The sequence below is a fragment of the Centruroides sculpturatus genome, unplaced genomic scaffold (assembly GCF_000671375.1).
Source record: "Centruroides sculpturatus isolate CEXI.00-Female unplaced genomic scaffold, Cexi_2.0 scaffold930, whole genome shotgun sequence".
Taxonomy (NCBI): domain Eukaryota; kingdom Metazoa; phylum Arthropoda; class Arachnida; order Scorpiones; family Buthidae; genus Centruroides; species Centruroides sculpturatus.
In genome coordinates, this window is record NW_019385100.1 from 157317 (window position 1) to 169564 (window position 12248).

At 30.4% G+C, this 12248-nt stretch overlaps 1 protein-coding gene across 1 annotated transcript; it reads right to left on the reverse strand.

The window, feature by feature from the left end:
* Window positions 1-7261: 7261 nt before the first annotated feature.
* Window positions 7262-11662, reverse strand: LOC111634687 (short transient receptor potential channel 4-like). The gene is made up of 13 exons (XM_023379520.1): window positions 11385-11662; window positions 11061-11251; window positions 10841-10995; window positions 10468-10655; window positions 10232-10402; window positions 9861-10158; window positions 9686-9791; window positions 8493-8715; window positions 8193-8359; window positions 7895-8126; window positions 7612-7812; window positions 7481-7534; window positions 7262-7401 (listed from the first exon to the last, which is right to left on the reverse strand). Exons 1-13 carry the CDS (start codon window positions 11520-11522, stop codon window positions 7312-7314), a joined length of 2214 nt encoding a protein of 737 aa, XP_023235288.1. The 5' UTR covers window positions 11523-11662; the 3' UTR covers window positions 7262-7311.
* Window positions 11663-12248: the final 586 nt, after the last annotated feature.

Consider the following 12248-nt stretch of genomic DNA (forward strand, 5'->3'; position numbering starts at 1 on the left):
AGCTTGGATTACGGAGGAAATGCTAAATATAATAAATAAAAGGTGGAAAAATGTGAACCGTGAAGATGGAAGACAAAAATACAAAGTAGTCAAAAAGAGTGGAAAATAAAAGGTGGAACAAGCCAAAAAATGGCTTGAAAGAGATTGTGAAAAAATTGAAAGTCTGGAGAAGACAAAAAAATTTAAACTAATGTATGATAGAATTAAGAATGCATTTTACTTCAGAAGAGCTAAGAGAGTAACTATTAGTTACAGAAATGGAGAGAGTGTAAATAATAAAAAGATCGTGCACAGACAACAGAAGAAATAAATTGGAAACACTGTGTTTCAGTAACTTGTTATTAGAACATAGCGGTTTTCAATTTATTTCTGCTGTTTATAAACACGCAATAAATGTAATGATTCGTAATATTGTGTCAACGAAAATATTACCTTTATTTAGCAACTTTCTCTATTACAACCGACTAAATCTATAGTTACCCCTCTTTTACAGTAAATAGTGCTTCTCAACACCCACTGTAGTCCATAATTTTCTGCTTTAACTTTCTCCACTTTATGGGTTATTATGATGTCTTTTTCAATTGTGAATTTGGCACCGTACTGTTTTTGTTTGACTCGCATGCTTAGTAGAAATGAAGAGGACATTTCACTCCATATCTCTGGTGGCCCGACTCACAATAATGGCAGCCAAGCGAAGTATTAAACATAGCTATATAGAAGTTTAACTTTCATTAAATAGAATAATACAGATATTAATTCAACTGCCTTTTTGTCCTCATATCTTGCCTACAAAAAACTATCTCATGAAAATTACGCCGCTTTGATCGATAATAAATATGCAATTTAATTTTTAGGTTTTAATATTAGAAATTTATGAAATCTTTTAGAATAAACTACTGCATATTTGATCTGTTTCTCAAAAAAAGAAATCGATACCATTTTCAATTTTCATCAACCATTGTAAATAAAATATACTTAAAATTGTTGAATATAATTTGGAAACTTTTTAATTAGTTAAAAGTAAACATTAACGTTTCTTTTATGACAAGTAAAAGGGTTGTCATAGGGTAAAAAATCAATTTGTTACATTCTTAGAACACACTACACTAAAATATATTCCAGTTATTCGAGGTCTCCTGTAAAGCATGTGGGTATTTTTACAGTATTATACTTAAAATTCGAAATAATTTATAATAGTTATATATATATAAGCCTATATATATATATACACACACAAAATGATTATTGTAACAGTTATACAGTAGATACTAGTTAACTCGAATTGGTCAAAGAAAAAAAATCGAAGTTCGATTTATGGAAATTTTGGTAAATATCCAGATTTTGTGCAATAATTTATCTACAGTTACAGTTACAATGCTACAGGAAGTTACAGTGCCTAGGTCACACATGCTGTGTTGAAGATATTAGTCCATTCCCGCTGTCACGTTACATGCTGTTTATTTTTTGTGGTACGTGGTTCTTGTAATTTATACAAAATTTTTGATTACTTTATTCGTTAGAAGAACGTTATTTATTTCATGTAAATTAAAGCTATGGAGAGTTCATAAAAATACCGTACAAATTCCCATTCGAGCTAAACATTTACAAAAATTCCAGTTAGCTTGTTTGACCTTACGTGTCAATTCCTCTGCTTGACAATCAGGAAACAAATGACTTATTCCGGTTCGAATAATCAGTTTCTACTTTATATACGTGTAAAACAAGTGTATATAGACTACATACAATATTCCACTGTGGACACAGGTAGAACGAACGTTATATAGAAATTCGTTCGTTAATCCGGCACCTGATAATCTAGCATATTCCGAAAAGTTGTCAATAATCCGGTATTAATTTACTATAAACTAGCATGCTATTATTGTTGGCATGTGTTGGTATTTTTTATCATATGTACACAATACACCGTTTATATCTTCAAACTATTATATGCAAAAGAATCATCCTTAATGTTGATTTTATGCAACATGTTTCTTTTATTAATTTTTTGTAGTTATTTCCAATTAATCTAAACAGTTAGGTTTGAACTGTATCATTTTCAGACTGATTACAGAGCATATAGCAGCGTGCTCTGGCACTAAATGTATAAAAATGTATGAATTATTCAGATTGCATATCACTTATCAAATTTTGGGAAAATATATAAACGTGCGATAATCTAGCACCACACTAGTACTAAAGATTGGTCAGAAAGTGTCTCTTGTAAGATCTTTCTATGAGGAATTGCTTGTGATTTAGTTGTTACATACTTAAAGAAAGCTTTTTAAACTCCACTCGGTCAACGTTTTGGTTTTGAGCAACACGAGAAAAAGTAGTAATGTGGTTATGAATATACTGGACTAACGAACTTCTACTGTACTTGATACATATACCCAACGCACTATACATATTTATATATATATGTACGTAGTATATCTTCGTTTATATATCATAAAAATGATTAAATGTATTATTATTTAGTTTATATCTTAGAAAAATGACTTGATTGTTTATGGTTTTGATTTATTTTGATAGAGAAAAACATTCGCCATGATATTTCAATTTGAGCTAGATTTTGTACTGATTACGTATAGTACTGTACAACGTTCACAACTTTTCCATGATAGTAAGTATTTTTCTTCATTTTTCTAACTATACAATATTAGGTAATTTATTGAAAACGATAATTTAAGAAAAATAAAGGTGACTTTTTGTATGAATTACTGCAATGTGTCTATCTTCTTTACATCAGAAGTTATTTATACGTTCTGAATATGTTATTTTAATATAACATAATTAATTACTTTTAGACAAAACAGATACTACAAAATTCTCTGAGCTTTACCACTCAGAAGGGATATTCATCTTTTACAGATAACCAAAATTCAGCTAATTCCATGCTGCTAAATTTTATTATCAATGTATTGTTGTAAGGCAACTGAATAAGATTCTTTTCTTCTGCAGCAGTAAATTCAGACGGGGCACTGGCATTAAATGGTTTTTGAATTCACGCAAATTTATCGATATTTTTATTATGAAGACATTTCTCAAACCATGTGATAAACGTTCTTCAAAAACAGGTTTCATACCACGAGAGAAATCATCTCTATTGATCAAAAACTGTTGCAACAAGGGGAAACATTCTTTTCCTCCGTTTTCATTTTATTTTCATTTCCATAGTTTAAATATTTTTTTATATATAAGCTAAAATTTTCTCAATCGACTTTAACAAGTTCATGTTGCTTCTCTGCAATAAGAGATTCAGAGCATTCATCTTTTCAAAAATATCACATAAGTATGCTAGTTTTACCAAAAATCTTTATTCACAAAATTTCCGGCATACTTGTGGTCTTCCTCTTTAAGAAAACTATAAATTTCCTGTCGCAGTTCAAACGTACGAGATAAAACATTACTTCGAGAAAGCGAAGTGCTGTAGTATGACAAAGACGTGTGCCCAAATCCCATATCCCCACATACTTTTTTGAAAAATATCACTTTCAACGGCCGATTTTTTTAAATAAAATTTACTACATTCACTACTTATTTTAAGGCTTGGTTCAATGTAGGACTCGGATGTTTTGATGCGAGTACTTCCCCGTGAATATCGCAATAGGTCCACAGTACATCAGGGTATTTGCTTCGAAAATTTGCTTGAAATCCTCAATAACACCGGACATAGAATGAGCACCATAAGTACAGATACGAACGCATTTGGTCCATTCCAAATTATTTTCGGATATAAAAATATCGAGGATCTCAAACAATTCGTGAGCTTTAGCACTAGCAGTGTTACTTTTAAAAGAAGAAGTCTTATACAATGTTATTACTATCTATAAACCGTATATAGCGAATCAAATGAGCATCATTATATTACTGTATCTGTGTCCTCACTAGCTGCAACCGAAATTCTTCCTTTTTTATTTGTTCAATTAATTGAACATTGGAGATTCTTCGCCACGTGCCGTATTCTGCGACTGATGGACAAAGACAGTTTTGAAAGCCTCAGCAGACTCACCTGTCATAATGTGTATCATTTACAACAGCTGGAAAAATGAGTTTTTCTGCAATGTCATGAGGATGATTTGGACTAGGTCAACTAGATCTCCCATATTATCAAATTGAATTGAAAGTGGAAGTAAAATTTTGAAAAATTCATAATATTTCGTGAAATCTGTACTTCGTGGTCCCTGTAAGGAAGCCACGAAGTATAGCTTAGTGTCGATCTTAGAGTCTGAGAAATATACGTACAAACTTCAGTCCAGATCAGTTCAAAAATAAAAATTCTGAAATAAAGATTTGTATAAAAGAGAAAGAAACAAGATTTCATTTATATACACGTAGAAATATACTCTAGATCTTTTTAATTAATTAAAGTAATTATACAAATAAACAAAATTTGTGTAAATTTCAGAATCTATTGCAAGCAAATTCATTTAGACACATGTCATTGTGCATGTGATAAAAGAGAATATTAAGTGTACAAGTGAAGTGACATTTTTTTTATAATTCTGAAGATCGGCGTTTTGCATTTACTGAATGTACAGTATTAAAAGCTCTTTATTAAAAGTAGAAAACAGTTACATAAAAATTATAAAGTATTTAATATTATTTAAATATTTAAACTGTTTAATCATTTTATAATTAAAATTTTTATGGCATAATTATTAATAATTTACTGTTTATAATATTGCCCAAATTTACATATTTTCAAAACGACGTTATTGATTTATTACATTATTGATTTGTCGATCTGTGGTCAATCACAAAACCACGGAACCTGACTTTCTGCCTGACCAGGTGGAAGTTTCGCAGTTTTCACCGCATATCATACATATAAATGAAACCAAGTTTCCTCCCTGAATGCAACCTTACTAGAAGCTTGTAAAAAGTTTATTTTTTTATTTAAATATATTAATGAAAACTAAAATTACATTAATTTTGTGTATGTTTTAATAAAAAATACTGTATACAGTATTTTGTAGTAGATCTGAATTTAACGATTTATTTTCATTTTTGATTCTTCCACAATGGAAACCAAGAGGGCATTTTTCATTCTTCTCCTTGATTCTACAGACTCATATTCACTGTTATCGTGTGGTATGAGCTGGGACTAGCTATAACCAAGTCTTATTGCTCGTAAAAACTTCTTGTTGTCGCTTATACAGATTCGGTTTTGGGTTCCTCAAACCGATAAGCTCATGCCTTACTTTTGTAGTATTGTAGAATTTATTGCATTTACAAAATGGGCAATTCTCCAAAGAAGAAAGCTCTTCAGGAGGCTTTTTAGATACGTATGAAATTCTTAAAAACATCGCGAAAAATGCCGTTTGGCCAACCATTGGGAAGGTATAAACCATGACCAAATAACTTTGTTCAATTGTTTTATTCACTTGCCTACTGGTGTGCTTTTTCCACCTGACCACCGATAAGTGCAATTCGAGTCAGGGCGATGTAGTGTTAGTATATTTCAATATTTCGTAACTGTAGTGTACAATAGTCATATTTTCTATACGTTTAGTCTGTCATAGACTATTGTTTACTCATATGGTCATTCATAACTGTCTCAAATCTTAACAAAAGACTCATAAGTAAGAAAAAATTTAAGTGTACACCAGTGTTTCTCAACGGGGACGATATCGCCCCCATGTGGGCGTTTTTCCATGTTGAGGGGGCGATTAGTAACAATTTATATTTTGGGGGCGAAAAACAATTTTCTGGGCGATATAGTAAAACATTATATTAAGAATAATTAGATATTTTATTCGTTATATATCGTACAATAATTTAACAAATAACATTATACTAGTCACTAGTCTATTCAATGCGGTACGAATTTGGCGTTAGCCTTGTCCCTCGGCATCGGAATTTTGTAGTGAAGGGGGCGATACTACTTTGAAGGGGGCGACGATTCGTTAGAGGTTGAGAAACACTGATGTACTGTACACTGTCTTTGCAAGATGCTTCATCTTTCCACAATAAATATTTATTAATTTCAACAGTACTGTATTTATAGATTTGAATGACTTTTTTATGATTATTGTATTTCTGAAATATAGTAATCTACCTGATATGGACTATTTGATCAATTATATGACCTCACTTCCTACAGTACACGCAGCAATTAATTTCTGGATTTGGCCAATTGTATGAGCCTTAAAATGTTTCTTATTCCAGTTTCAGGTCGCGGATCTGTTCAATCTGTTTTTTTTTTATTATATTCCTTCTGTGTTTTTCTATGATTTGAAAATTTAAATGTACTGTATTTCTGTGGGTATAAGAAACCTGAAATTTCCTGAAATTCATTAGTTTCTCAGATTCAATTAGGGATTTTGCATCGTGGTAGGATATTGATTTAATCAAAATTAACTTGCTTTATAATAAGTTTAGCTAACTTTTGTGAATGACATGAAGTACAGTATTATTAAGCTCACTTGTTATTATTATTATAATTATATGTTATTAATTAACAGATCTAATTATTTGTTTGCTTAAATTGTTATTATTATTAAATGTTTCAGTGCAAAGATTATAAAATGACTTACTGTAAAATGTACAATAGGACAAAAATAACTGTAAAGAAATCGTTATTACCACGGACAATATCGGTTTGTATAGATTATGTAAGTATAAATAAGTGTAACTGCTAATTTTCTTATGTTTTAAGTTAACACAACTACTTAAAACATTTTTAAAAGTCTTTTAACAGCAAGTTATTTTATTACTTTTGTTTTTCTTTATTATTTAAACACAGTACCAAGGGTAGTTGGTGATTGAAATTGACCGAAGAAATTACTTGAAAATGAAACACAAACCATTTTTGCAAAATCATTATAAGCAAATTTTGTTATATTTTGCCTACTAATTTATTTTAAAAATTAAAATTTAAAAAATGCATTTGAACTCTGTTCTTTCTGTTATTTTATTTAATTTCACAAAAATATTGGTCCATGAGGGATAGGAATGAACAAAGCACTGGATTAAACTAATAGGATTATCTCCTCTATTCAAAACCATGCAATAATTTTTATTTTAATTCTTTAATGAGTTAAAATTCTTTTTAGCTTTATATTTTTTGCATATTTATGAAATTAATTAATAACGACAATTGTGGGTGGTGTGTCGCAACATTTTGCTTTCGCTGGAATTGCTTTCTCGGATTTGACCCTGACTATAAATAAAGTATCGTTGCTGAAAAATGAAATCAACGTATCGGTAGAGTATGGATACAATTTTGTAACAGAATATGAGATACGAAAAATTATAATTTACATATAATTTTTAAATTTTATTTTAACGATGTATACAAGAAAAACTTTATATCAGTTTACTAGAGTTGGTACGAATATCATGGTTAATATTGGCTTTTGTTCGTAGATATCTTTGTATAAGTTTTTGCATCAGCTTCTGTTTGGTAAGAAAAAAAAAATAGCTTACAATAATTAAATTTCAATGTTTAAAATAAATGCTTGCGATTTAAACTCACATTATTTGCTTCTTCATCATCAGTTTCCTGTTCCTTTATCACATAGCAACATTTCTAAAATTCATTCCGAATTATTTTTACTTGCGAAAAATTTTGACGAATGAATTAGTCAAATAACTGAAATAACTTACCAACCAAGCCAAATATCTTCGTAAGGGGCGTAATTTTGTTCGATCGTGGACCTTTCTCGCTTCTATTAATGAATATATCCCAGAACATACCGCGTACCAATTCAATGCTAAATTGAAAGGGCTGGGGACGATTTCTTCAGTATAAAAATATGTGGCACATTGTCTGGTTCTGACATACTTCCATTCCATATCAGCATTATCCTAAAATATTGATAATGATGAAGTATAAAATGCATGCTTGAAAAATAAAGTTAATATAACGTGAAATGTGGTAAATTCTTACCACGACTTTTTGGAAGGTATTTGTTAAAATGGCAATCAGCAAATTAATCAAAATTATAATCATTAACACGTGATAACCACCAAATAACAAAGTCCCGATAGTCTGGGTGAAAGTGTGATGATTAACTTCGTTGGAAGGAGCTCCGATTTTACTCCCAACGACCACTTCTACGGAATTTAGATCGATTAAACCGAATAGTGCCCAGAATAAAGCCTTCATTGAAGAAAATAGGCTATAAAAGTTTCAGAATTTAGTATTTTAATTTACTTTATTCATACTACTAAATAAAGTTACTTACGAAGTGAAAGCAGCATCTTGAAGAATTATCTCCCCGCCGTTTTCTTTTCGTTCCATTCCTTTATAGTGTGAATATAAACTTGTCATGCAAATAGCTGTGGTGCTAAGAAGAACGAAAAAACCCACCAAGAACCACGCGATATTGACTAGCATTCGTTTTAAAGAAACCTAAATATGAAATATAATCCTCGTAGTTTTTAATATTTCTAAGCAAATGAATGTGCATTCTTCACCAATAACAATAATCTTCATGGTAAATTATTTATCTAAAATTTATTTCACTTATTTAAAAATTTATTACCTGAATTGGACCCAAGTAAAAACTTTGCTGGAAGAAATACATCATTTTTGCAATAGCTAGAACTCCCGAACAGCTTAATAAAGCTTCGTGTATAAGAGTAAAGTCATACGGTGGCCAAAGCTCCCTAGGAACGTCCTTGGCTCCCGTGCGATGTATATCGATCCACGATTTAAACCAGAATATAAAGGTCATCAATAACATCAATTCCAGCACGAGATTATACCTATGGTAATTTAAATATAATTAATGGTATAAATTAAAATAGAAAGTAAGTATTATTGGATAAGATTGAAGAATTCCATAGCTCTAAAAGTCAATTGACCGACATATATTTTAACTGACTTTTAACTCATTCTATATTTTGAAATATTTAATATTTTTTACATTATACGGATTGGGTTTGATTAGGATATAGTATGCAACACATGGGTGATCTGCTAAGGCGGATGCCTTCTGGAGGACGTTCTATGGGAAACTGGCCTCCACTTAGATGATAGGCACGTGAAGAAAAGCCAAAAAATTTCACATGGTCATCCGTTGGTGAAACGTGAATCCGCGACGACTACCAGTGTTCATTGATTTTATCCACTCGGCACTGGTGGCTCTATCTGATACGAAATTTTTTAGGGAAAATATTATCGGTTAAGTTATTACGTATAGTTTAAATTGCAAAATTCTTAGTACCTTATCGTTAAAATTAGAAAAATCCGAACCTTTCAGATAGCCAAATATTTTATTATGTATAAAAACACTTTCGGCCTTTTAGACAAGCTTCAACTAAAGAAAACTTTTGCAATAGAACATTGAATATTATAGAATCGAATAACAGTTTGAATTAACACAAAAATATAAATATAAATATTAGAATGGTTTAATTAACACGAATATAATTTTAAACGGCATTTCAATATGTTAACAGTTAATCCGAATAAGACTTAATTACGAAACAAAAAAATAAAATTTGAATAAAATAAAAAAGAGCAATGGATTTTAATTTAAACCATTGTTCGATTCTACAACATTCGAGTTTCGTTGCAAGAATTTTCTGTAACTGAAGCGGGCTGAAAATGGCGGCCCCTCCCAATATATAGTCTATATATACAGATTGACGCCAATGAGAAAATAGACTCTCTTAATGCCCACAGAGAGGGTCTAAAAAGTTAAAATTAATAAAAAAAACAATGGAATCCCACCAGTTCCATAGATTCTTAAAAAATCTTTTATAGCCAAACAGTACGAGGCGTCTGATTGAAGCCCATACGAATCCAGTAACCCAAAGTACAACTGGAATCTCCAATCCTAAAATTAAAGAATAAATTAAAATTAATAATAAAAAATTACAATAATATGAAACAAATAGAAAATAACCTGTATTTGGAGGACCTCTTTCAGAAGTATTCGTATCGATGCCAATCATTGTAAAAAGCAAGACGAAGAATATAAAATATGCTACAAATTCATTTATAAATCTGTTTAGAGGACAACGCCATCGTTTACCCCAATAAGTGTTTGGTGCTGTCATAACAACGATACACACGAAAGGAAAAATAAATATTCTAAGCAGTACATGAGCCACTTTCCGAGCTAGGGAATATCTTATCCAAGTTAACCATGCACCGTTCCACTCCGCGCTAACTATTTTCTGAACATGAGGATGAGCCACAAACTAAAATTCAAAATATTTGTTTTAAAATCCAAATCAATAAGTCAGGTTTTATTTTAATGCCATTAAAACTTACTTCTTTCTGAGAGTAATCGAGAGCAGTTTGTAATCTCGGATATTTCAAATGCAAACCGCTAAAACCTTTTTTAATTTGCAGAATCCGTTCTACTTCATTAGGTTTTGGACATTGCGATAATAAATCTACTGCGAAATTTCGAACGCATTCCGACAAGGCATTATACTCCAGCTGAAAGTGTTAATTGGTTAATTAAATTTTCAATTTTCAAGATGAAATTTGAGTTTGAAACAAACCGTAAATTCTTTTTCTAGTTCGGCGGAATCTCTTATTTGTTTATCCAGTATAAAAGCTGTCAAGATAGGATCGTTTGTTGTAAGACAAATAAAGTAGGGGTTACATATAGCCTTGTATATATTTAATCTTTGTAAAGTTGGATCTGCACTCACATCTTTGGCAAGACTTTTACAATCTCTGCACTTACCTATTTAGAATAAATTAATTTTAAAATAGATAATTCTAAGTTTTAAGCTTCTTTTGTAAAAACTTTTAAACATTTTTAAGAATTTCATAGTAACAACTTCAAATATAGCGGACTATTTCACTTATGAAAAGTTTGATTAGCCTATATATAAATAATAAAACATATTTAAAATATATAAATCTTACATGTTGGGAAATGCGGTTCGGGTATTTGATGACTTCTTTTTAATAAAAGCCGAATTATTTCAATAGAACCTCTTTGAGCAGCTAGTACAAGAGGTGTCATGCCATAATCAAATTCTATGCTCTTATAGTAAGGCTGGAATTCCAAATCTCTCTCCCTGGAGCGAGAAATTAATCAAATTTAGAAAATTCAAAATCATCGAATTAATTATTTTGTACTTACTTAAGAGCATTTAATATTATTTCTATAATTTTTATATTTTCTGTGCGTATGGCATGAAGAACACAATCTTTTATGTCTATGTTGGGAACGGTGAGTAAAAACTGAACCATCTCGACGTTTTCATTTTCGACTGCGATGTGAAGAGCAGAAGAACCTTGATAATTAACGCAATTTACGTCTAATTGATTATTCTGAAAATTAATCGAAAATTAATGAGATACTTATAGATAGAAAACGACCTTTCCTTATTGTGTTTATGAAATTTTTAAAAGATACGTAAAAGATTTCTCGTATACGTAAACATAATACTTCAAAAATCTTTACCGACAAGAAATCTTTTAATTCATTTAAGTCTCCTTTCTTGACAAACTGGAAAAATTCTGTTTCCTTCTGGTCCAATTCAGGTAAAGAAGGTTGTTTGGGACTATCCTGAATTTGCAAAAGACTCGAACTCGACTGCATACCTTATTCAATTTGTATCGTCAATACCAAATAATTCTCGATATTAATAAATACACCACAATAGTAACTCGATACTGAATAAAATTAAGTGATACAAAGTTTAAAATGTTTAGAAATGGAAATTCGAACAAAAGAACAAAATTACAACGTATTTCAAAAGAGACTTCAAACGAAAAAGCATTCGAAACTTCAAACGAAATAAAGTTGAATTTCAAAAGACTAAAAAGAAAATTATCGTATAAATGAATAAAACTTGTCATCACTTTGAATAAATAATTAAATAATCATAATAAATAATAATGGATTAAGGGAATCATTATTTGTATTAACATTGTAAAATTTTCATTTTAACCCTCAGGGTTTGAANATACTAGTTAACTCGAATTGGTCAAAGAAAAAAAATCGAAGTTCGATTTATGGAAATTTTGGTAAATATCCAGATTTTGTGCAATAATTTATCTACAGTTACAGTTACAATGCTACAGGAAGTTACAGTGCCTAGGTCACACATGCTGTGTTGAAGATATTAGTCCATTCCCGCTGTCACGTTACATGCTGTTTATTTTTTGTGGTACGTGGTTCTTGTAATTTATACAAAATTTTTGATTACTTTATTCGTTAGAAGAACGTTATTTATTTCATGTAAATTAAAGCTATGGAGAGTTCATAAAAATACCGTACAAATTCCCATTCGAGCTAAACATTTACAAAAATTCCAGTTAGCTT